Source organism: Sparus aurata, chromosome 21 (assembly GCF_900880675.1).
Source record: "Sparus aurata chromosome 21, fSpaAur1.1, whole genome shotgun sequence".
Taxonomy (NCBI): Eukaryota; Metazoa; Chordata; class Actinopteri; order Spariformes; family Sparidae; genus Sparus; species Sparus aurata.
The window spans coordinates 25385345-25409744 of NC_044207.1; the positions used below are offsets into that span (position 1 = coordinate 25385345).

Below are 24400 nucleotides of genomic sequence, written 5' to 3' on the forward strand. Positions count from 1 at the left end.
ATGTCACAGACCCCAAAACGAGAGTAGTGTCCTTGGTGACAGCCTGGCAACTATAATTGTCGTGACAACCCCTAGGAATGAGCTGTCATGTGACACCCCTTCCTCGGAGCCGAGTGCATGGAAAAAGAAAACGCGCGCACACACACGCGCGCGGCTGTGTCAGCGGGGGGAACCCTTTGGAAACAATGTCCGGCATGCTCGGGGATTCGAGAGGGGAGTGCATCAGGCGAGTTAACCCACTCTGGAGAGCACCAAATCTGGGCATGAAACAAGGCCACGGACGCAACTTTCACGCCATAAACTGACCAGTGGATGTAAAATCATTAACGTTGTTTCCTTAAAGGATGATGCCGCGATTTTTTTTTTACGACCCATTTTGAGACGGAAAGAGATCTCCGGCGTGCCCGTAACTCACGTCTTGTTTGTCAGGTCGCCTCCTCCCTCCGTTACAAAATGTTTTTTCCGAAGGCTGCTGCTTGCTTCTGGCACACGTGAAGCAAGATTAAAGTTATCTAAAATAACCTGTTGAGCCCGCGTAATTCAACCCCGACGTATTCTCTCATATTCCAGCCATCCATAAAGAAAGCGCTCAACTATGCGAGTGTGACGAGCGGCGCTGACATATTTCCTCCCTTGTTTTTGAAGCCAACGTCACGGGGAGAGCCATCGGGGGGGGGGGGGGGACGGCACGGCTCCAGGCCCTCTGATGTCCGCAACACGCACGCACAACAACAACATTTTGCGTGCATGAGCAGCTAACGCACTGCACCACTGCTGGAGTGGGTTTTGGCACAGGGCCCTGTGTGCTTTTAATATATCTGCGGCTGGTGTTTCTTCTCTCCTTGTCACCCCGAATCTGTTTTCATAGTTGCTATCACATCTGCCACCTCTCGTTGTTTCATGTATGTCTATTCGTGTAAATGAATGCTTGCTGTGAGTGACATAACATAAGGTTTTTCCGCGCAGCCGCACTTAAATCGGTTACGAATGTGTTGTTTGGTGCGCGAGGCCGCTAACCGAATCGCTCGCACACACGCACACACGCACGGAGCTTTTGGAGGCTGGTAATTAGTCAAAGCAATAAGGTGATAACAAGCGCCAGCCACACGTTTGCAGCCGAGGTGTCGCTGCCAACGCGCTGCCGGAAGTCACAGCCCCACCTATCGCGCTCCCTCCATCCCCTCCCTCCCCAAGCATCCCTTAAACACAGATATACATGCACACTCGCAGGCTTCATTAAGTAGAAGATAACAGGACCGCTCCCCAGGCAAGCACACACAAACTTTAAGTGAAACAATATCTGCATCAGGGTAGTGTATACGACTCCCCCATGTCCTCCTCCTCCTGCCTTCCCCTTTTTTTCTTCTGCCTGTCTTCGCCACCCACTCCTCCTCCTCCTCCTGCGTGCACACGATCCGTGAGTCATCTGATCCTAAAGGTGAGATGCTGCATTCAGTGGATTATTTTCATCTCGTGTTGCCACATGAGAGTCTATCTTCACTTTTTTTTTTTTCTTCTGTCCTCTTTTATCTCCCTCGTTGGCTTTCATCCATCCGTCACCCGCTGACGAGCTACAAGTTGAAACCTTGTCGCTTGTGACGGCGTTTGTTCAGCGCGAGGTCTTCTCCTTCTGAACGCGCTTTGATACGGGCCGCACACGGCGCTCTGCCGTGGGAGTTCTCCATCTCTGCCTGCTCATCAGTCAGAGGAGAGGTCGCAGCAGTGACAGCTGCAGTCTTTGTTGACATGATAATGATGATGACAATCATTTTTATTCATGTAGCATGAAGTTGCAAAGCGCTTAACTGGATAAAGCAAAACGAGGGAAGAGATAAATAAAAACAATATCAACTAGAAAGGCACTGAGTAGAGCGCATACCTCTGCCAAGGCCCACAAGTCCCCTTATTTGTACTCACCTGTAGATATCAACCACCTGAATGCACATGATTTGTTTTTGATTAATGGAAATGACGTAAAACATCCTATCTCACAGCGATAAGTGAGAAAAAGGATCCTGGATACGTACTTTTATGTGAATCCGCGCCAAATAAGTTCTGTCTGGGCCGAGACCCGTCCTCCAGCCGAGCTTCATAAAAATATGTTTGGTAGTTTTTGTGTAATCCTGCTGACAAACCAACCAATCAACCAACAGGGAATCAGGTGGAAGACAAAATAAGTTTTCTACTGCAAAAAGAATGTATGTTCCAGCTATAACAGTTTTTATTTCAAACAGGTTGCCCGCAAGAGATTCGTTTTCATCTCCCAACACGTCTCAGTTTTCCTCCTCTCTCCATTCTCCTCTCTCAGGTTGTGGAAACAGCAGTTTGAGTGGCGACATGTACGTCGCCGGCTACCGCTCCATTACCAACATAGACTACTCCTCAGTGTGCATCAGTACTATGAGTGCCAGGCACAGCGACTGTCCCGGTATGACCTGGCACGAGATGGACGTCCGCCAGCTCTCCTTCCCCGATGCGTCCTTCGATGTCGTTCTAGAGAAGGCCACGCTTGACGCCCTCATGGTGGACGAGAAGGATCCATGGAGGTTGTCTCCTAAAACCAGCTGTTTCATTCACAAGGCGCTCACAGAGGTATCATTAAAATGTGTTTAAATATTCATTGAATTGAGATCTAATGTTTTATTTAAATGACATGACCGTGATAAACATACTATAAGCTGTAGATCGGTCTGGTTTTTTCTGATCCGTCCTCAGCAGCAGCCATAAGAGTCTTTACACGCCTACTGTATGATGATTTGAATGCTCCGCCGCACTCAGCGTTGATCCCTAAATGATTTCTCTCTGACAGTGGAAATCGGTAATAGTGGCACTTTACTTTCCCACTCCATCTCCACAGTCCATCAGTTGACTTGCGTGACGTTGAGTGCCCTTCAGCTGCTGGCTGCGCCGCTAACCACCACTGTGTCAATGTGACAATGACAATGTTTTGGCCATTAGCCATGCTTGACCTTGACACACTAAGACAAGAGAAAACCGCTATCAACTGAAGTAGGTGAATGCCGAGCTTTGAATGGGGGAAAAATTACTCATGATGTGCTCGCCGCCGCATTCGTAGCGCGGCTGAACGAGTGAGAATGCAAAGTTTAGTTTGTAATTGCAGGTTCAGTTTAGCCTCAAAACACAGGCTGAATATATAATTACAGTAACAGTAACAGTGGAAAAGGTCACATTGTGTGAATCATTTTAATGGAAGCAGGGAGAGGGGACTAAGTGCAACCAATGCTGATGGAAATGTTTTAAATCGTACATAAATGAAAATATTATAAAGCTGTTCAGCTGAATATTCAACAGTGTAGTAGGCTGCAAGCCCAGTGTTGGTGCTGGTGACTCGGACTCATTTAGTGTTGTTGAATTAGTCCGGAAAAAACTGCCAATAAACAAAATTGAAAAAGAATTACTACAATTTTGACAACAACAAGGAAGAGCACGTCAGCAGCCCAAATTCATAATCCAGCTGCTGGTTTCACACAGCTGGTGGTTGTTTGGCAGAAATAAACAGAGTAATTGTAAACTTTTAATGATGATAGAAATGCTTTAAATATGTTTGTCTGCCCTCATGTTTAGTTGGGTCAGTCTCTCAAGAAATGCAAAACAAATCTGGATAAATACTGTTAATGTTGTTGTTGCCACTGCAGCATAGCATACTGTAATACATCCCATTGGTTTCATACTTAGGTTTCGGGCGCGCTAAAAAACCTCACATACTGTTTTAGTGTACTAAGCACCAAGTTGTACGACATTTTGGACGCAGCCAGTGACTGAGCTGGTGGCTAACGCTCGTAAAAATGTGGAAAAAAGCCCACATCTTCTCCAACGAGCTAATTAATTGCGTAACGATATCGATGAAGATGTCGACGCCTCGTCATTCATGGGCGCAGCGCTGGCTGCAGGCGTACCTACGTCAGCTGCAGCTGCTGAAGGCTTGTAGACGGTCAAAGATGGTGCAGTCTGGGTTCTGGATATTTGATGTTTGACCAGGTTGGATGTTCTGGTGAAACAAATGTTCTGGTTCTGGTCATTTCAGTGAGTGTTGCTCTGACTCACTGTGACTTATTACTCTGTTATGTCACTCTCAGGATGCTCTCTGGTACTGACATTTTGTGGTGATTGATTTAATGTGAATTGGTACTCTGTAGTTGTGCCACTGTGATTCCGTCTGTACCCCTGTAGTATCCAACCCAGCCCTACACAACAGAGACAGGATTGCAGGATGTATTGCATGCATGTCCTGCTTTGTTCATCCCCGAGAGAAGATGATGCCTGCAAATGTTGTCAGACTCAAGTATTTAAAGGATCTTTCTGTTCTCCTCAAATCAACTCGGACTCTAATGCCACCAGCTTAACCAAGGACAAGTTTACTCAACAAGTAAACAACGGCATATACTGCGCTGTGTATCGGCCAAGTTTTAAAGGACAGCGTCTGACAGTACCAGCAAACACACACACACACTCGTGCATCTGAAAAGCAGGCAGTGTCCTGGGTGTTTTCTTCCAGCAGAAGGAAGTATTAAAGGAAGGATCAGCGAGTGTGTTTGGGTGACAGATGGGAGGATTTGAATTCCACCAGAAGAAGTGAGGCTGAACTCACAAAGCGGCCCTGACTGAGAGTCGAGATGTTTCGCACTCGTCGTCACCTGCTTCCCTTCGCACCAGCTCTTCTTCTCACTTCTGCCTCCCGCTCTGTTTTTTTCCCCCCTTATTTCCACTTTGGTTTTTTTCTCACCTGCTCTCCGCTCGGGGCTGCGTGGAGAAACGGGAGTGTGCGATTGTGTTCGTGCTGTCTTTGCAGTGTGCATCTTTATGTGTGCAAATACCAATGTGTGTGTGTGTGTGTGTGTGTGTGTGTGTGTTTGTGTGTAATCAGAGAAGTCAACAGTCCTCTGCGCTGGTGTATTTCTGCTCTCTCACTGTGGCTTGTTTGGGCACAGCAGTCACGATTCCACTTTGTGTGTGTGTATGTGGGTGGTGGGTTCATAGCCTTCTTTAATTTCTCACAAAAAAAAAACATTCTCACAAAAAGGGACAGACAGAGGGAGATGAGAAAAGGCGAGAAGGAAAGAAAGAAAGAGCCCTGAAGAAGCAAGAGATGTGGTGAAAAGGGAGGAGATCCCTGAAAAATCTTCTATTGGACTCGACTAAGGAGGGAGAAAGAGGAGAGGGAGAAGAGGGGGAAAGGGTAATAAGAAGGGGAGGAAAATAAAAGGAGCTGGAGACAGAAACCAAGACTGACAGGAAGCTAATGAGCAGTGCGCCAGTGTGAGACCGACGGGAGGAAGGTAGCAAAGGAGAGAGCGAGAAAGAGGGGAGGGAGCGCTCTTTAATCTAAAATCTGCTTTGAGAGTGTTTCCTAACAAAAGGCGAACACGTCGAGGTAAAAAAAAAAAAAAAAAAGACAAAACGAAAAGAAATATTCCGGGGACAATTAGCAAACCGATGCAAAAGAAATGCTTGTTTCGGCATGTCAGAATCAGAATCAGATAACGAGGCACTACGGCAAAACAAAAAAAAAAACAAAAAAACCCTGCAGAGAACAAACAGATCAAATGCAGCAGAAATCAGGACACACACACTGTATCATGGTACGATAGGTGTAGCAACAAATACAGCTTTATTTTTGCTGCTACACACACGCACACACACAAACACACACACAGTAAATCTCACAGTCGAGGCCGTTGTGCGCTGAGGTGTGAAATTTATTTCACAGCCTGACATGCTCTGTGAATCACTCTTACTGTTGCTATGGAGACTCCTTCGTTGGATATCATCTCAGACTAACACTTTTAATTGCTAACCTTTAGTCCTGTTTAAAGAGGTAAAGACTCGTCCTTGGGCTCGTTTAGAGAGGGACGAGCTGGTCTTTAGTGTTTTTCAGCCCCTGTTTTAAAGACGTAAATATTAAATATTCGGTTGGACGCGATGCTTCTTTGATGCAAAGTGCAGTGTCAGCTGAAGAATAGCTTTTTTTTCCCATTCTCAAGGGCGCTGAAGTGGAGATTGTTGATAATGCAAGGTCTGAAATTTTAGCCAAGTTTACAAGTTTGGTATGAGTGCATAGTTTCAGTGCATTAGTGAGAGAAGCAAAGTCATTGTTATGTGCAACAGATGCTTTAATACAGACAATTTAAAACTTTATTAAAAAGAGAATTGTCTGTTTTGTGTCACCCAAACTTTTCCCAGAAATGTTAATTTCATGTCTGAAACTAAAAGCAGCTTTTTGTGCGTGTTATGGAGGCTGTTACGTGGATGATCGGAGGGTTGAGCTAAAGGCTGGACTTTACAATTCATCATGTGGACTATAATATTGGGAAAGTAGAGGTCACATAGAAAGCGGTCAGAACCATGGATAGCACTCAGACTGTCAAAGTGCTAAAAGGGTTAGCTAATGCTAGGAATAGCCTACCTTGCATCTACTAGACTTGGCTATTCTGCTTAAACATTTTATGTAAATAGTTAGAACGATATTTATGATGATACCACAATGTAACTGTTACTGTCATTCACTTACCAACCAATCAGAACATGACTTAGAAAGATAGATAATGCTCAGCTTGAAAAAAAGACAAGTTGGGCTGCAGCTAACAAATATTTTGATTTTCCATTAGTTAACCATAACCCTGCTAATGACGAGAGCCCAAAGTGATGCCTTGAAATTGTTCTTTTATTCAACCAGCAGTCTAAAACCCAAAGACACTTCGTTTGTTATCATAAATGACAAAGAAAAGCAGCAAATCTTTACATTTCAGCAACTGTTTGATGAATTTTGCTTGAAAAAAGCGACTGAAGCGATTAATCATTTATCAAAATACTAATCAGTTCATGTCCCTTCCATCGACAAATTGATTAATGGACTCGTCATTGCGCAGCCCTGTTCTTGTGCGACATTTTGAAAACTTCATGCAGGGCGGTGTTGATAGATGACGAGTTAATGACGTGTCCAACAATGACTTTATCCTGCCCCGTCTCTCACAGTGTGACAATGGAACAAGAGCTTCAAGGCTCTAACAGCGGTCTGACAAGGACGCCGGAGCATTACTTGCATCATGTCACAGAAAAGGTGTACCGTCCTTTCAGTTCTCTTCTCTCAGCTCTTTTCACTTTCTAGTCCTGCCGCCATGAGTCTCTCAGTCAAAACAAACAGAATATGTGAGTTGCACGGGATCATGGTGGGTTGTTGTCTTCATTGGTAAACAGCCAACATCGTTTATGAAGATCTACTGACGTGACTGAGGCTGAGATGCTCACAGTTGAGGTGTATTTATGTTTAATTCATGTTACATTTAGTGACGTCAGCTGACTTTCTTCCTCACTCATGGTTGGGGTAATGCAAGTACACAACTCAACAGAATATGACAAAGGTCGACTCATTTTTAGACATTTTAATGCAGAAATGTTATAAGTCGAAGAGGGACTGGAGCTGAGGGTGAATCCCCACCTCTGCAGGGCTAATGTATCGGAAAACATATGACTGTGAACCCGCCAACCCGTCACGGTGGAGCGGCCCGCGTCATGACATCACCCTGAGACATTCATTGGCATTGATTGGTTGTCCCTGGCTCCTGCTGTGGAGAGTTCTCCCCTTGCTCCATTACCGGGAAGCTTGGACGCCTGCCGGGAAGACGGCCCCGGGGGAACATTCATCTCATTACACACATGTAGATGGCGTAGCAGTCACGCACACACCCCAGAAGCTTTACTCTCATTTCCTTTGAGTTTGTGAAATGTATTCTTTTAGAGCTCAAATTACGCTGAACGCTCGGTGTCTGTGTGTGTGTGTGTGTGTCTGTGTGTGTGTATTGATGTTGGCATGTTTTCATTGCTGTTTGAACCTTTTGTGCCACCAGGATAAACTGGATTACACCAATCCACTTTATTGTCTCTCTCCCGTCTCTCGCCTTTCACACTCTCCCCGTGCTGTCTCACCCTGCTGGAAAATGAAGAGCAATTTGTAGGTTTCAGCTTAAATTCTGACACTTTTTTTTACCACAGAGGGGTTTTGAGTCTCAGCCAAATTCACAATTTAGCGTACGTGTGTTATATCATCGTGTTTTATTTAGTTCCACACTTTATGTATGAAACATTGCATTGTCACTGATATTTTGAAAGCCATTTTAATACCTCAGCCATCACGGTGAAGGCAGGTAGCGTTTGGGCCACAAAATAAGCAAATACGCACGAGTGACACTTCCAATGACACTGAAATTTTATTAGGGTTTTCCAAAAGAAGGTTCTTAAGGATTCAAAGTGAACTTGTTGACAAGGAAGGAGTTTTTTGTTTGATTTCTAGGCTGATTCACAGAGGGTTTCAACGTGATGGACATCAGAGTTAGGGATATCTTTGAGAGTATGAGCGAAAGTTAAAACTTGTGACAAAAATTGTGACAGAAAGACCCCTACCACTTCACCTTACCTATGTATGGCAGCTGACGCCCCAAATTTAACAACCACCACAAGTACCGCGCCTCTAATGTCAGTGCAGACTGGCAGGGCAGGAGCACGGGTCGGTGATTTTAGCCTATATAGTACTGTTAGTGGTCGGGTACTGTAACGAAGCAGTGTTCTTGATTGATAGCGTGAAGTTATCTATCTCTGTGAGATAAATGGCAAAAAGTGTTGTGAGGATACCAGGATTTGCCAAAGTAACACAAGAGAAATCACCACAGCTGAAGACGTCCTATTGAAATGTTGAGTCATGTCATTTTCTAATCTCATAGGGAGACATTTTCAATAATTATTATGGTTCAAGCTTGTGCTGTAGTTATTTCCTGTTTTATTTTGAAGTTCTGCCCTAATGTGTCATGTTTTGCTTTTCACTTCCTCCCTTTGTCCTTTTCTCACCTTTTTTCCCTCTTTACATGTGTTTAACTTTTAATCAGCCCTGTCAATTTGTTCCTGTCCCTTTCTGTATCCCCTCCTTGCATTTTTTTGTACTTATGTGTTTTAAATTTAGGATGTTTTTGGATTACAGCTTTCTGTATTAAAGCTTGCTTGTTGTCCAGTTACCTGCCTGCATGTGTGTTTTGGGATTGGTTCCCTTTATGTTCAACCCCACCAACAAACCCCCTTTCAATGGTTAATCTTTTAGAGGATGCACATCCCCAGTGTGTTTTATATAGTGCTGCTAGAACAAAGTCATGTCTTGCAAGTGCTGAATATCCAGAGGGATATTTGGTGCTCTGATGATGGCAACTCGCCTGAAACATTAGCACGTAGTTTCTCTCTGTGAGAAAACTTCTGTCGTAGTGAGTAGAAATTAATTTTGAGGTCTCTGTAGGTCTATAAAGGTCTGCGAAGGAAGAAGTTGTTCTCGCAGCCACACTGATGGAGTCGATGAGTCATTAAACTTTAAACCAGATTAATGCTGAAAGCAGCTGAGACATATATATATATATTTATATATATATTTTTTTTTACATCACTGCTTGTGTGTTTGTGTTTATCTCAAAGCCTCATGAGCCCACATATTTTTCATGCGCACATGCTGTTTAATTTGTGTGTGCGTATCCCAAACTGCAGATTTGTAGATGTGCGTTCCTGCACGCATATGTGTGTGTCTGCATTGTTGACTTTGCAGATGCTGCTTTGCATTATTGCCATCCATGTATGCTTTTTATGTATATTCCTACATTCTGTACACATACCTTTGTGGTTGGTGTGTGTGTGTGTGTGTGTGTGTGTGTGTGTGTGTGTGTGTTTGAGTGAGTGAGGGGGCTGGCCCGATGAACCCTCTCCTCCTCGGCTGCAGCGGTGGGAAAGTAGAGCAGTGGAGCACACGTGAGGGAGAGGGAGCGTGGGTGATTGCGATCCCGGTTGCGCATGTGTAGAGATGTGAGGATGGGATCAAAGACGGGAGTGTGCGAGTCTATTTGTGTATGCTTGCTGAGCATCTTTTTTATTCTTTCTTTTTTTATTAATTTATGTGCGGCGCTTGTCAGTCCATACGCTGCTGTGTGGGTGCACACACACGCAGCCACATCCATACGAGTCTTACATACATGTGGTTTTTTTTTTCTCTTGTGAAGTGTGTGTGATTGAGCGAGCGAGTGAGTGTGTGTCAGGGGACGGACGGCTGAGCCGAAGCCCTCCGAGCTCTCCGGAGATTTTCACACCGGTCAGGCATGAGTCTCTGCACGTGCTCAGCCATATATACACTCGGCACTCACATTGGCAGATGGCCTCCCCCACACGCACAAATACACCAATCCCAACGCAAAAACAACACATACATGCGCAGTTTAATATATTTATTTGATGCTACTTGAAGTGAAGGGTATTTGCAAACTGGGAATGTTTTTTTTTTCTTTCTGCTAATCAGGAAAAATGGATTCAAGAAACAAACACAGATGCACAATTTCCTCATTTTACCTCCTTCCCTTTGTGCACATTTCCCACATATTCCCTCTTGTCTTTTGTCCCAGTTTCAACCCAATTCCTCTCCACGCTGTTCACCTCGCGCTCACTCTATCTGTGGACACTTCTGCTAATCCAGCATTAAGGTTTGTCCCAGCTGTGAATAGGGAAGCCCCCGGAGCCAGACGCAATCCCTCTGTTCGCTTTTACACACACACACACACACACACACACACACACACACACACACACACACACACACACACTCTCCCTCCCTCCCCTTCACACACACACACACACACACTGACAGAAACCATTTCAAGTTTACAAAACTGTCCACACGTGTTGTTCTTTAATGAGCTGACAGGGGATGGCAGATACAAGTAAAACATGAGTCATTGACTACATGCTTTAATGCATGCATCCACACATACACACACACACACACACACACACACACACACACACACACACACTTAGTGGTTGTCTCAATCCTCTTGCTCTCTGCCATGTCATCTGTGCACCTGATTGCAGTATGACTGTGGGAAAAATGTGAGGCCAGATTTTTTTCCCCCACCTTTTCACATGTACAATATAATCTGTGTCCAGGACAGAGATTATAATCTACAGGGACTGCCCCTTCATAGCTGTGTGTGTGTGTGTGTGTGAGAGAGAGAGAGAGAGCAATAAACATAGAGAGGGAGAGATTTAGAATATGACGGTTCATATGCGCACATTACTCGGGGATAAAGTTGGAAGAGAAAAGTGAAGGAGGAGAATCAGACATCAGCAACATGATACAAACTTAACAGGTAAAGTGCAGAAAATGGCTGTGCAGGCTGGTCAAATATCTTTTAAATTAAATAGTAAATGTTATTCCCCGATAGTGTGTAATGAAGTATATTTCAAACACACACGAGGTAAAGAAAACTGACTGAAAGTTATAAAAAGGCAAAAGACAACATACCTGCAGCTCTGCAAAGGGGGGCAAGCCCAAAAATGTGATGAGTGCACGCGCACACACACACACACACACACACACACAGACAGACTCCTGCCCAGCTAGCCGTTGCCTAGGCGACTGGCATCGACTACAGAGCACTGTTCCTATGGAAACAACGGATGCCTAAAGGAGGAAGATGATTAATTGGAAATGGAGAATATAGGAGAGAGGGATGAGGAAGACCAGAGACAAGGGGAACAGGAGGGAGGATAATGAGGGAGAGAGGAAGTGAAGCTCGGTCACAAAAACACACACACACTCAAGGAAATAAATGATCGTGAAGGGGTGTTACAGTTTTTTTTCACTCTGTGTTGTTTGTCTATTGTCGGGGAAGAATGAGACAAGCACAACCTGCTCAGGAGAAACAGACGAGGGGGGGAATCCATATTTAGAGTGGATGTGTGGAAAATCAATGTAGGCCACAGTGAAGTGCAGTGGAGTACACGCCTTGAAGAGGGTTACTAGACTAAACAAATCTCCCAGGAGTGTGTGTGTGTGTGTGTGTCTGACTGTGTGACTGTGTGTGTGTGTGTATGTGTGTGAGGATGTTATTAGCCCATCGCACTTTAACACTGTATTCTGTTAAACTGATTTCAAACTGGATGTTGGCACAAGTCTTCGCCTCTTTTTGATCAAGTTCGCCGCAACTTGGATGTTTCAGCTATTTTATCCATCAGCCATCTTTTTTTTTTTCCCCCAGTTCCTCAGCTCCAAACACATGGCTGTCAACACTTCGGAAAAAAAAAAACTTGTCAATTAGTGAGCCTTAAGCCCGGCTCAGACTACACAGGTTTTAAAATCTTAGCTGATTTTGACATCGGGTTGCGTCACACACACACACACAAGGAGAGACTTTACAGATGTTCTCTCTAATCGCAGACGAGCACTCGCTACAAGATTTTTCCGACTAATTGAGCGTCACACACTACGAGCTGTTATTGAGACTACTGTGCAACAGAAAGCAGTGCACCACCTGATGTCGCGTGACCTCAAGGGAGGCAGATATGAACAAAATGGAGACTGGAGTGGTGCCACAAATTGCCGTTAGTAATGGTTTTGCAGTGAGAGACAAAATAAAGGTAGAGGGATAACGAGTCTGGATGAGTGAATGGTCAGGAGATGTGCTTATCTGTTCATCAGCAAGAACTGCAGGTGAGATTTTGACTGTCAGTTTTGATATCTGTCAACTGGGGATGTCAAGATCTCGAAAATAGATTGTAATTGATATTGCAGAGATCCTCTATTGATTTATTCAAGAAGAGTGATTACTCATGGGGGGAGAACTGAGCTGAAACAATTCCCAAGTATTGATTTGCTTTGGAAGATGGTTTACTCGGGACAGATTTAAGAAAGCTAACTGACTGTCTATTATTATCTTTTATTGTTTATTGTTGAATCCCTCGGTCATCCCTATTCTCCACAATCTTTGTTCGTGGTGAACACTGTTTGGACTTGCCGAGCCCTCACCTGTCACGCTGTTGTTGTAAAATACATCTATCTTTTTTTTTTAAAGAAGATTTGAAAAAGGTTAATGACAGTCGCCGGGGCACGAAACCAACGACCTGCTGATCTTACCGCATCCAGATGTCGGTCTAATAATAGCACAGCTGGCAGTGCAGAAAATTTGTGATGTTGTATCATAACCTGAAAGTCAACAGTAGTGTGCCGGCTTACGTTCGCCTCAAGGGCTGGAATGTTTACCGATGCTTGGCAGCAATGTCAGCGACACCGTCTCCCTGTATCTGTCTCATAGACAATTGCTTTGTCACTTGAAGGCTACTGACGTAATCATCCAGAATTTAACTAAGACTCTCATCAGGCGCAAATGTCACAAAAGTGTGTTTTTGCAAGTTGGACAGTGTGCAGGAGTTCGCTCCCAACTTGTGTTCTACCTCTTCCTCTCCTCATTTTGTTTCGAACCCCTAAATATGACACATGAAATAACCAGGTCAGGCCCTGATGAGTCTGTGAGCAGTTCAGGAGTCTTAAAACTGATTGTCAGTCTCTGTACTAAGCTAAGCTAAGCTAAGCTAACAAGTGCTGGACTTCATATTCATGGACAGGCGTGAGTTTGGTGTCGACTTTCTCATCTAGCTCAACAAGAAAGCAGCTTTTCACAAACTACTGCTATTAGAGTCCATATTTTTTTTTCCATCTATAAACATATTTTGACGTTTTTATGCCTTTTGTTACATAAACTGCAGAAATAGAAAGAAGCAGGAAAGAAAACAGCAAGTAGAGGCATTAAGATTCATTATTATTCCTGTGTTAAAGAAGTCTTAAAAACAGTTGCACACAGACTGTAAAAACGCCCTTATGAGTGTCCATGCAATCACACTTTTCAAATTACATTTCTATTTTACAGCCAGGTCCTTACACACAAACTGCCCACACTGTAAAGCTTTGAATCTGTTATTTTCTATTATTTATAGCAGCTGCACTGTTCCTCAGGTCGGCGGCAGCTTCTGGAAGCTTCTTCGATGGAATGCTCTCTCCCTTTCCTTTTTCTGCCTCCGTCCTTATCTTTCCTCTCTCTTTTGTTCTTCCATCACAGAATGTTAAGAAACCAGGAGAATCCATAGAGACGCTTTTCTCTCATTAAGGCCTTTCAAAGTCAGAGAGGAGGGAGGGAGGGAGGGAATGCTTTGTTTTTATTTGTAACCGTCTCGTTCTCGTGGCGAAAGTTATCGTTCGAGTTGAGGAGTGTTTAGGAGGTCGGATCCATGTTGAATTCCTTTCAGTCGACACCCATCATCATCATGATGTTTGTCTCTTATTACACGTGACCGACGGTGTCTCCTTTCATGCAATGCACATTAAAAGAAAAAAACTCGAGCAAACATGCAGGCTTATGTTCACGATAGCGCTGTTAATCTCTGACGTAACACTCTGTACATTATGTGTGTGATTGCATATCTGGAGAATCAGAGCGGCGCGCATTATGCAAAACACCTGTTGTTTGCGTGTCTGTGCATGCATGTGTTTGGAAGACCGAACATTCAAGTGTGTGCTTGTGTGCGCGTGTGTGTGTGTGTGTGTGTGTTTAAGGTGTTCCTGGACAGATAGGACTCATCCAACTGTGAAAACAGTCTTCTTCCACACAGCAAATCAATCAAGCCTGCAGCTGGGTCACTTTCTCTCCTCCGCTGCACTCTATTTTTCCCGCCTCTCCTCCGCATGAACCTTTCGCCGTCCACCAAAAGCCGGCCCGGGTCGGTTCGCCGAGCCTTGTGATCCTCCATCTTCCCGCATCCCGGTCCCAAAGCGGACACATAGGAGAATCATAAGAAACAGATTTTTTTCTGTGCTGGCAGACGTCCACGTAACGTGACGCTGGTTCCATTTCAAGTGACCAAAATGACCCCCTCTCTTTTTGAGCTAATGGACCAGAGCCGACAGCTAAGGTAACAGCTATTTGCCACTTAAGAGGAGCGACTGAAGCAGGGAGAGGGCGCTGATTTAGACTCCTGAGGCTCGACCCTCTCGCCAAAAATAGACCTGAATCCTGCAGGTACAAACAGATCATGTAACTCATCAATTGTCAGCGGCAGAGTCCTTTTGGCTGATAAAGAAAGAGACCTTGGAGCAGGCGCTCTGCAGACTCCGATTTTTAGTTATACAAGGATGTTTTTTTTTTTTTTCCTTGGCACACGCGTTTAGTAACAATTCCTTTATACGATGTGCGTTCGTGGAGTTGATGTAGGTTCAGATTTTTCTCCAAGGTTCCAGGGTTACTTTATTTAGACCTTCCAGAGGAGTTTTTTTTATATTTTAGTACAGTGTGTTCATTCAGTGAAGGGGAAAAAGATAGAAGATAATTAATGATACCCTGACTTTTAATCTTAAAGTAGGTGAAGCTCCACAACAGCCGAATCCTAAGCTTTCCATCCAGATGCAACTCGATGGCATTTTTTTTTCCCCTCCCTGCCTGGTAAATTGCTGGCAGTTTCACACTCGGACTACAGATCCTTCCAAACAACAGATGACATAAGTGGCATGAAAAAAAAAAGACGTCTTCTTTAAAGATCCCCTGACATGCAAAGTGAAGCCTAAACATCCAAGTGAAGTAAGGCTGGTAAACCCAAAACACACAGTATTTGGCAATATAGTATCTGTCTGCCTCAACTTTTAATATTTGACTGCTTTTTGCCCACATGCTCCGACAAGTGTTAGACAAAGCCAAGTGTCAGACATCGTCATGTTATTTTCACCTTTGCTGTATCGAGGTCAAACAGGACTGAACAGATTTTTGTGTTGCAGAAATTTTACAAACCTTCCGAATGGTGCTTGTTTTCCTGACCTTAGCCCTTAACTGTTCAAATGGTGTTAATTACTCCTGCCACCACAGCTTCAACGACTTATTATTTCAAATTTGTTTGTCTTTATTGCAATGAAAGGAAAATCGTTAAACCACAGGAAGCGGAGGAACACGAGGGAGCGTTCTCAACTTCTTTCCTCGTCTCGCTCAAACGCAGCTCATCCCCAGGTGTCTCGTTGAATATCTGCTTGTTTTCATCTCATTTTACGAAGCTAAATCCATCTTTTCATCTTCTTAAGCCCTCTGCCACCTCCCCTTTGTCTTTAATCTGATCCCCTCCTCCTCCTTCTCTTTCTCCCATCCCCCCTTCGTCGTAGCTGCTCGGTAGCTAACCCTCTCAACTCCAGGCCAAAGTGCTCCGCCAGATGTGCATGGATCCCACTGGTGAACAGCTGGACGCCACTGCTAGAGACGCACCCATATGTACATATACATACATGAAACACACACACAAGCACGCACGTACGGGTGTAGATAAACGTGACGCAGATGTGCCCTCCGGTACCACAGCTCCAGATGTGCAGACAGAGCTCTCTGCTGTACGTCCTCACATCTTTCTCTTACTCTGAAAAGACGTCAGAGATGCGGGGAGCTCGTCTTTGTTTTTGTCCTCTTCGTGTCAGTCAGCGCCGCCTCGCACTAAACGGCTTCTTGACAACCTCCAGATAATTATACATTTATTTAACTGACACCACCCATGATGGCAGACGCGTGACGCTGTGACAGTGACTTCTGCATCCACAACACGAGAGCTGCCAGCGGCTGTCAGCAGGCTGTTGGCAGACAGTGCACCTCACACACACACACACTCGCACACACACACACACTAAAATGACGAAGAAATTTGTATATTAAGTCCAAAAATGTCCTGATGTCCCAAAATAACATACTGAAAATATCCATTTAAACAAATCTTAGTGTGTAAAATGTTGTGGAACAGTATTTGCCATGAAATGAACCGAATATTAAGCGTTCAATTGCAGGTTTAAATGACTTCATGGTATTCGAAGGCCTCACTGACTCTTAAAGTTACTTCATGTTCTAATTGTCTCCTATTAAAGGTGGCTGACTTACGTTTGTACCTCCAGAAAATAACATGACATTTACGGATTTACCGCGAGTTGGTAAAGACTTGCGGTAAAGCCTTTGTCTTCAAAATAAAATTGCCTTCTCATGGCGTCATAAATATAGATGAAACGAGAATGTAAGAAAAAGATAAAAAGGTCAGAGATGTTCAGTTTTACTCAGACTTTTGGACGCTGTTTCAGCAGGTACTTGTTGGTTGTTTCATCGGACAGAAGTGGGCTTTCATAACACTCCCATTGACTTAAATTGCCTTCTTCAGTATCGCCTCGACTGAAGTCATTGCAAACCTTTTACCCAGTCTTCTGCAGAGTCTACACTTCATAGAGCAGAGTTTGTCTCATTTTTACTTCCTTTATTTCGTCCATCAGGTGTCCTCACCATCTCGATGCCGTGATAAAACACGCGTACCAGTCCAGCTGAAATGTGCAGCTTGAACATAAGATGTGACTGAAACATCTCATTTGAATATATATATATATATAGTACAGAGTATCATCTTACTGTTTACCTGTAGGGTTGTATTCGATTTTCTATCTGGTTGCCAAAACTGCTCAGATTCCTTTAGCTCTAATGCTAACAAACCCCTAATCAATCCTTTTATCATCTTGTTTTATATTAGCAATGAGCAATATAGAAAACATTCAGGTGATGCTAGCAGTCGCTTTTCCAGGTTAAAAAGTCCAACATCTTCATTAGTGATACATCATAACCTCTGTAACTAATCAGAGTAGTAGTCTGATGCATATTACATCAATATTTTGCAAACCTATTAGTTCTTTATCAAGTATTTGAAATGATCTGACTGAATTTTCATCAAACGTAGCAAGAAAAGGCTTCTGAAGTAACGTCCTAACCGTAGCTGTAACGTGCGGCACAGTTCTTCAAAGGAAAGACTCGCCAGTTCGTGAAGTAAACTCTGCTTTCTTGCAGAGTTGAGGAGGTCGATGCCACACTCATGTCTGTACACGAAACAGGGTGAAACAGCTGAGGCTCAAGTGGAAAAACACACTTACAAACACCTCTACCGCTCACTAATGGACGTGTTTGCTTAATCCGTACAAAAACTGAAGAGGCACTGGTGGTGATGTGCCCGACTTCTCCTTGTCAGGACCTGTTGCCTGGCAACCAGAGGAGACACCAGGAAGTCACTGGCCCTTGACAAAAAACAGTCCAGTACATGTTCCCCATAAATTTACATGAAGTGTTGAATTTTTTTCTCCTTAAATGTCTGATTGTCGGGGTCAGATCTACAAGTTTGAATCAGTGAAAAACGGTTTCTGCTTTCCTCAGCCGGCAAAAGGTGATTACAGATCCGAATGATGAGTTTTTTAAGGGATTCAGATTCAGCACTGGATTTAGATTTTCCAAAATACAGGCAAACCCCAACCCTGCATGTGCAGCTGTGTTCATTGATGTTTACCATCAAATATGTCAGTGTTTTTCTAAATGTAAATGATTTAACAATGTCACGTTCAAACAGGGAGCAAAAAGTAGGCTGTGAACATATTTGTGTGTGTGATTCGGGGGTACAAGGTTAATAACTGGCTTCCTGTTTGCACATCGCTGCTCTCGTCTTTGTTTATCTCCCACACGCTTGTGTATGTGTCACAGACGTAACTGGAGAAAGTCCGACTGAAGTGTCCGGTGCAGTTTTGAGTGAATAAGTCTCAGACGGCGTGAATAAGTGTGCCTCTGACTGACCGTCAGTGTGTGTGTGTGTGTGTGTGTGTGTGTGTGTGTGTGTGTGTGTGTGCGCGCGTGCATCCATCTGTGCTACGGTGGACCCTGCCAGTTGCTGCCCATATTGTCTGTCGCTGACTGTAGTACACAACATGCTCCAAGGCTCTCTATATGACAGCAGTTGAATAGACTAACCCAGCAGGCTGCGGTCCAACTTGAGCCAAGGAAAGATTAGAAAGCTAGATGGAGACGAGAAGGAGGAGGAGGGGTGGTGTGTGTGTGTGTGTGTGTGTGTGTGTGTGTGTGTGTGTGTGTGTGTGTGTGTGTGTGCGCGCGCGAAGATGTTACGGGAAATCAAATGTTGTCCAAAGGCTGCTCAGTCTGTAATTTCTGGGAAACAGCCTTTTTATGCGGACATCTGCAAATGAGTGTGTTAGGCTCGGATTTACCTGCCGGCAGCCGGCAGCGCTGCCTCCTTGTTATTTTCTCAGTAACAAACAAATTAAGCTGTTTGCCACTTTCCTCTCTTACTCGGGTTATTTGTGATTGAGTGTGTGTGTGTGTGTGTGTGTGTGCTAACTGACCACTGGCTGTTATCCTGGATTTATATAACCTCTCCGCTGAACGAACACTTGATTCACACATCAAAACATGCATGCAAGCACACGGAAACTTGTCCTTTCACAAGAGGACTTATTATTTGATCTTTGTCGACCTCAACTGACTTCTAGACTGATTTTAAGCCGCGCGAAGACCCTCAGCACTTGTGTTTATCTTCATAAACATCGGAGGAAGGGTCAAAATGTTCCTAAAACTGGTGCCCACAAAGAGAGGAAAGAGCCTGTGACTCCGCGTTTGGCCTGAGTGCCAGCCATCAGCCATCAGCCACCACAGCAGTTATGTAATGTTTGCTGTACACGGCCAACAGACGTGTGAGATGAATGTCAATGAGGCAGCTCCCTCCTTTTGCTCCTTTTTTTTTGTGGGATCATGGTCATTATCAAACATTTGAACCCCGCCCCCCCCGCACTCCCTCAAAACCAATCCCGCACTTAATGCATTAAAAAGAAAAAAAAAAGCAGTCACGAGATGTAAGTTCAGAGTGAATTGTGCACCGAGGCGATGAGTTGTGTTGACGCCCGGATACTTGAGCCCTGTTCATTTTACTTTTTATCCTCTTCGTCATGTTTTCTTTTTCCCCGTTTTTTTTTTTCCCTCCATCTCTCCCCTCTATCCACACCTCCTGCTCCCCCCTCTCCACACCTCCTCTCCACAAAACCAAATCTCCACCGCCCTAGTTTCCATAGCAACAGGTTACCATGGAAACTAGGTGACAGTGCGGTGCATCCCATCCTGCTATCGCCAGGCTTAGAGAAGAGGTGTTTTTCGGGAAGGGGAAAGTTTGTTTTGTCCGTCTCCTGTTTACCGAGAAATCGAGATGAAACTGCGGCTGTGATCAACACCTTTGCTGTGACTTAAAGTCTGTGTAATGCGTGGATGCAATCTGTACATTCATGACATCTGAAGGGTATTTTTAGGCAATCTTATCAGCCTCCATATATTAAACAGCTTTGGGTAAATAAATCTCAACATGTCTAGGTTTAATCTTTGAATCAGACTGTTGAACATATCACAAGATTCCTGATTAATACAGTGTTTTGAAGGATAAGAACCCTGCCCCTTTTGTTAGCCTGACCTTTGTCCAAAACCATCAAATCTCTGAATTTATGCACTGACCCACTTGCAGAATATAGACGCGTCCATGTGTCAGCCGAGATATTTTCTCCTATCCTGTGAAATCTTCAATTTTATGTCCCCCAGAGCCTCAGCATTGTGTACAGCGAGACATCCAAGGGGCCCTGAAATAACTGTACCACTTGCCAAATGATGCAATTACACAGAAATGGCAAAGGAGAGAAAAAAAAAAAATTGGACTCGGCTTTTATGTCGATTCAAATTTAGAAATAGACGGGAAGAAAGAGATAACAGCAGAGTGTCGAGGAGAAAAAGCTACTCACGTGGAAAGCGAGTGGGGGGAGAGTGGGGTTTGTTTTGCTGGGTTTACACGCTCAGAGTGCCTCCACTTGCCTAAAACGGTTTGGGACGACTGTATGTGGGTTTTGTTTTTTTTCCCCTGACCTTGGTGGTGTGAAAATGAGGAACGTTTCAGAGCAGTCTTCACAGTGAGAGGGAGTCGTCCCTGTCTGTTGTGGGGCTCCGTTTGCAGCCAGATTGTTGCTCCGGTACTTAATTATGAAAAACAAACAGCCGTGGGGCACGTTAAATTTTCACAAGACAATCAGAGCTTTTCTGAATCCAAGCGCTCCATCCAGCTCAAATCAAAGACGGAGAGAGACGGACAGAAGGACGGCGAAAAAAAAAAAAAAAAGGGTGACAGATAAGCAGAGCACAAACAAACAGAAGGTGCGACGGAGTGATGGAGTGGCGGTGTTGCGCCTGCTGCCGAGGTGGCACCATCCTGCTACTACCAAGAATTTAATGTTACTGTATTTTAAATGTACTATCATACATAATTATACACATGAGTCAGCCGCGTATCCCTTCAGTCAAACCATATCAGAAAGATCCTGCACAGCTTGTACGGCATAAAAAAGTTTCTTCTTCTTCTTCTCCTCCTCGGTTACAGCAGCACTTCATGTGAGAGGGTGGAGGGTGCGAGGGGACCTCAGTGGGCGAGCTGCAGCCCACTCGCTATCGCTCCATAGCCGACCTAGTTTGGGGCCGCTCGATTAGACGCCGCTGCAGCAGTTCTAAAAGCTGCATATTCTGCCCGCAGGAAATCGACTGCTGCCACAGAAATAGCTCCCAAAATAATAGCAACAGTTCAGTCGTACTTGGCACGAGTTAGGACGCTATTGTGCGTCTGCTGAATCGAATTTGACACTTTAAAGGTTGGTGATCGTGGTTATTCTAGTAAAAAAAAAAAATAAATGGAATGAGGTGGATTTTATTTTTCCAGGCATTTTTTTTACTTTTCAGCTTGTCGGCTGTTGATGATTTTATTTTTTTCCTTTCGGGCTTTGATGTGCAGCGCTACGCTCTCCAGCTTTGATGCCAGTGGCAAGATGCAGCGGGATTTGTTCGGTCCCCTTTGGGATTAGCTCTGGGAAAAGCACACTCTTGATGTTGTTTGTCATTACTGTCCATAGAAATCATCAAACATGCAACTGTGGAAATATGCAGTCAACTATAGTAGAGTGACAACAAGCTGATTGTAAATTAAATGTGACATTTTCCTAAAGCAGCTGTATGTTTCAGCCTATTGAATATACTGCCCTACCTTGACTTATTTTTTTTGTTTTCTTTTGCTTCCAGGCAGCAAATGGTTTCCATTTACTTGAGTGAACAGTAATGAAGTTACAGCAGACTTTAAATACATCCCAGTGGACATTTAGTCTGCAGTAACATCATTCAGGGGCAGCATAGATTTCCTTTTTTCTGGATAATCGACATCATCACGACCACATCGATCTCCCCTCAGTTAAGAGGTTGTGTTCGGCTGGAAGGGAAAGTGACTGAAGGAAAAAGTCTCCAGTAGCTGGAGGCATATCACAGTTTGTTCTTCTTATGCTCGAGAGAGGACTGTGAGTTTGCAAAGTTACATAAGTTATCAAAATGTAGCCGGAATACCGATCTGATCTTACAACAGCCTGGCTGTGGAGAGAAAACACCAACAGTAACACGGCAAGCAGCAGCCGTAGTCTTCCTTGTTTGGCCTTTTTGACAAAGGAGTCAAAGGAAATACATGAAATGATGTTAAACATGTGACTGTGATGAAGAGTTGCTGCATGAATCCAGACAGCTGTAGGAAGGCCTCAGATGCATCCTCGCCGTCACGTGCCTCTCGGGCAAAAAAGCTCAGCGGGGAGTTCAGGGTTTCCCACAATGCTCTGTTGTCCCAAAATGAACCTGAGCCAGAAAACTGTGACTCCGTCTGTTTGATCGTCTTTATTGAAATATATAAATATCTGCAGTGAACACTGGTGATAATAAGCAGTCAGCACTTTTTTTTCTGTGTGTGTGTTCAAATCTAAAATGAGCTGTGGCATTGAAAGCTGAAAATAAATTTAGGTCACATCTCAGCAGTTCCTCGCAAACAACGCACATTGTGTGAACGGATGATAATGATTGTTTCAGGTGTTTGTTCCTGCTGTAGTTTCTACTTTAGGGAATAATATGTAACATTTTCCGGACCTTTGTTACATTTTTTGTCTAATTTTATACTTTCATTATCATTAATGTTGAAATCTAATTTATTCATGTAACATTGTGTTTTATTTGATCACCAGTTGCTATGACGTGACCAACTACAGCCACACTTAAACTTTAGAACGATACCCCGTCCTTGAACCTTTCTACTTGAGTCACGTCAGGTTGATTTTCATCGACAATGGTGGTTGTTTAACAGTGAAATCCGAAAAACAGTTGCTTTGTCTCGAAAACTGGAGCACTTAACTTCAGTCAGCTAGTACTGGTAGCCATTTGTTCTTAAACATAACGTGCTGTCAGTCCTGATGCCGCGGGGGAATTCCTCTGGCGGTTATATTTGGATAAAAGCCTCGTCGCCGGTGAATCAGTCCGACTCCAGTCACTTCAACATCAACTCCTACGGTGGCTGCTACTGTACTCACTGTGGGAGTCCAGTCCAACCAGGTGGAAGTATGAAAAACAGCTCAGAGCTGTATCAACCAGCCAGCAATCAATCAATCACCGCGCTCGGCTCAGTGCCTCACCAGCTTCAACAATCCATCTTCTCCTCTTGGCATGATATTATTAACAACGTCTTTTAATGGCACCGACAAGCCTTGTTTTGAACAGCAGCTGTCCACATTGGTGTACTGTTGGTTCGGCTTTGCCAGGAGAGCCGTCAGTCCGAGGTGTCACATCTCTCTTTTGGAGCCTTTTCCACCCTCCAGTAATTTGCCGTTTGCCTCGGGGCGGACTGTCTTCACAGACTCCCTCATTGGCCAGATGCCAGGTACACTACATCTCACTACAACAGCTGTGTTGACAGAGAGTACCTTTTAATTGTTTTACTTATTAAATGGGTTTCTTGGCATTGCGAGCGTTCCTTTAATGGCTTGTAAGTCGGTGTGAAATCAATGGTCAGAGTTGATGTCCTGGCCTTGTATGGGGCAGATATTCAAATAGATCACAGGAAGCATCTTCAACAGTCATTTGGAAGAGTAAATATTTACTCTAAGGGAAATTGATGTCGATATTAGGCCCCCCCCCCCCCATGCCAGTATGTACACGCCCACACCGCCCTGAGACAAGCTGTAATCAAAAGACAAGTGAAAACACCTGTACAGAGAAATCTGAACTGGAAAAGTGCAATGGAATGGTCATCCAAGTTGGAAAGTCGGGCCAGATTCAGCAATGTCATCTTCTCCAACAACAACATGGACACATCAGGTCAGGCTCTGTAGAAAAGCCAAACGGAGGACTGACTCCTACACCTGCTCTGTTAAATCTCTCTGTCTTCTTCTTCACCTTACAGTCCACACCACCATTTTCTGCCTCCCTGCCTTCATTTGGATCCCAGCTCCTCCTCTGCCTCCCTCACATGTACTACAGTCACACTACAGCGGGCTCGAACCCATCCCTTGTTCCCCTGAGTGTGCAGCTCTGACTGCCTGACTGTGAAGGCTCTAACACTTGCCTGGTGTTCTCGGCATATAATGAGACAGTAGAAGCGCGGTTAAAGAACAGTTTTATGATCTAGTATTTAATGAGTCTCTGCCTGGCTTTGTGTGAAGAGCAAGCGCTGCTTTTATAATGTTGGCAGTATAACTGGAAAGAGGAAGAGTGCTGTCTTATTGAGCTGAAAGATAATTGCGGCGTTGCCCGTATATGAGGCAGGTCTTGGATTTGAACACACCGTGTCCTCCACTCTCGTACAGGCTGGGAGGTCGGGACAT

The 24400-nt window shown here is 44.3% G+C and overlaps 1 protein-coding gene across 1 annotated transcript in view; it reads left to right on the forward strand.

The window, feature by feature from the left end:
• Positions 1-24400, forward strand: part of ece2a (endothelin converting enzyme 2a) — a 74102-nt gene that overhangs the window by 34788 nt on the left and 14914 nt on the right. The window contains exon 3 of the mRNA XM_030402022.1: positions 2309-2592. Within this exon, the coding sequence (XP_030257882.1) occupies positions 2309-2592 (284 nt within the window). The remainder of the gene's footprint in view (positions 1-2308; positions 2593-24400) is intronic.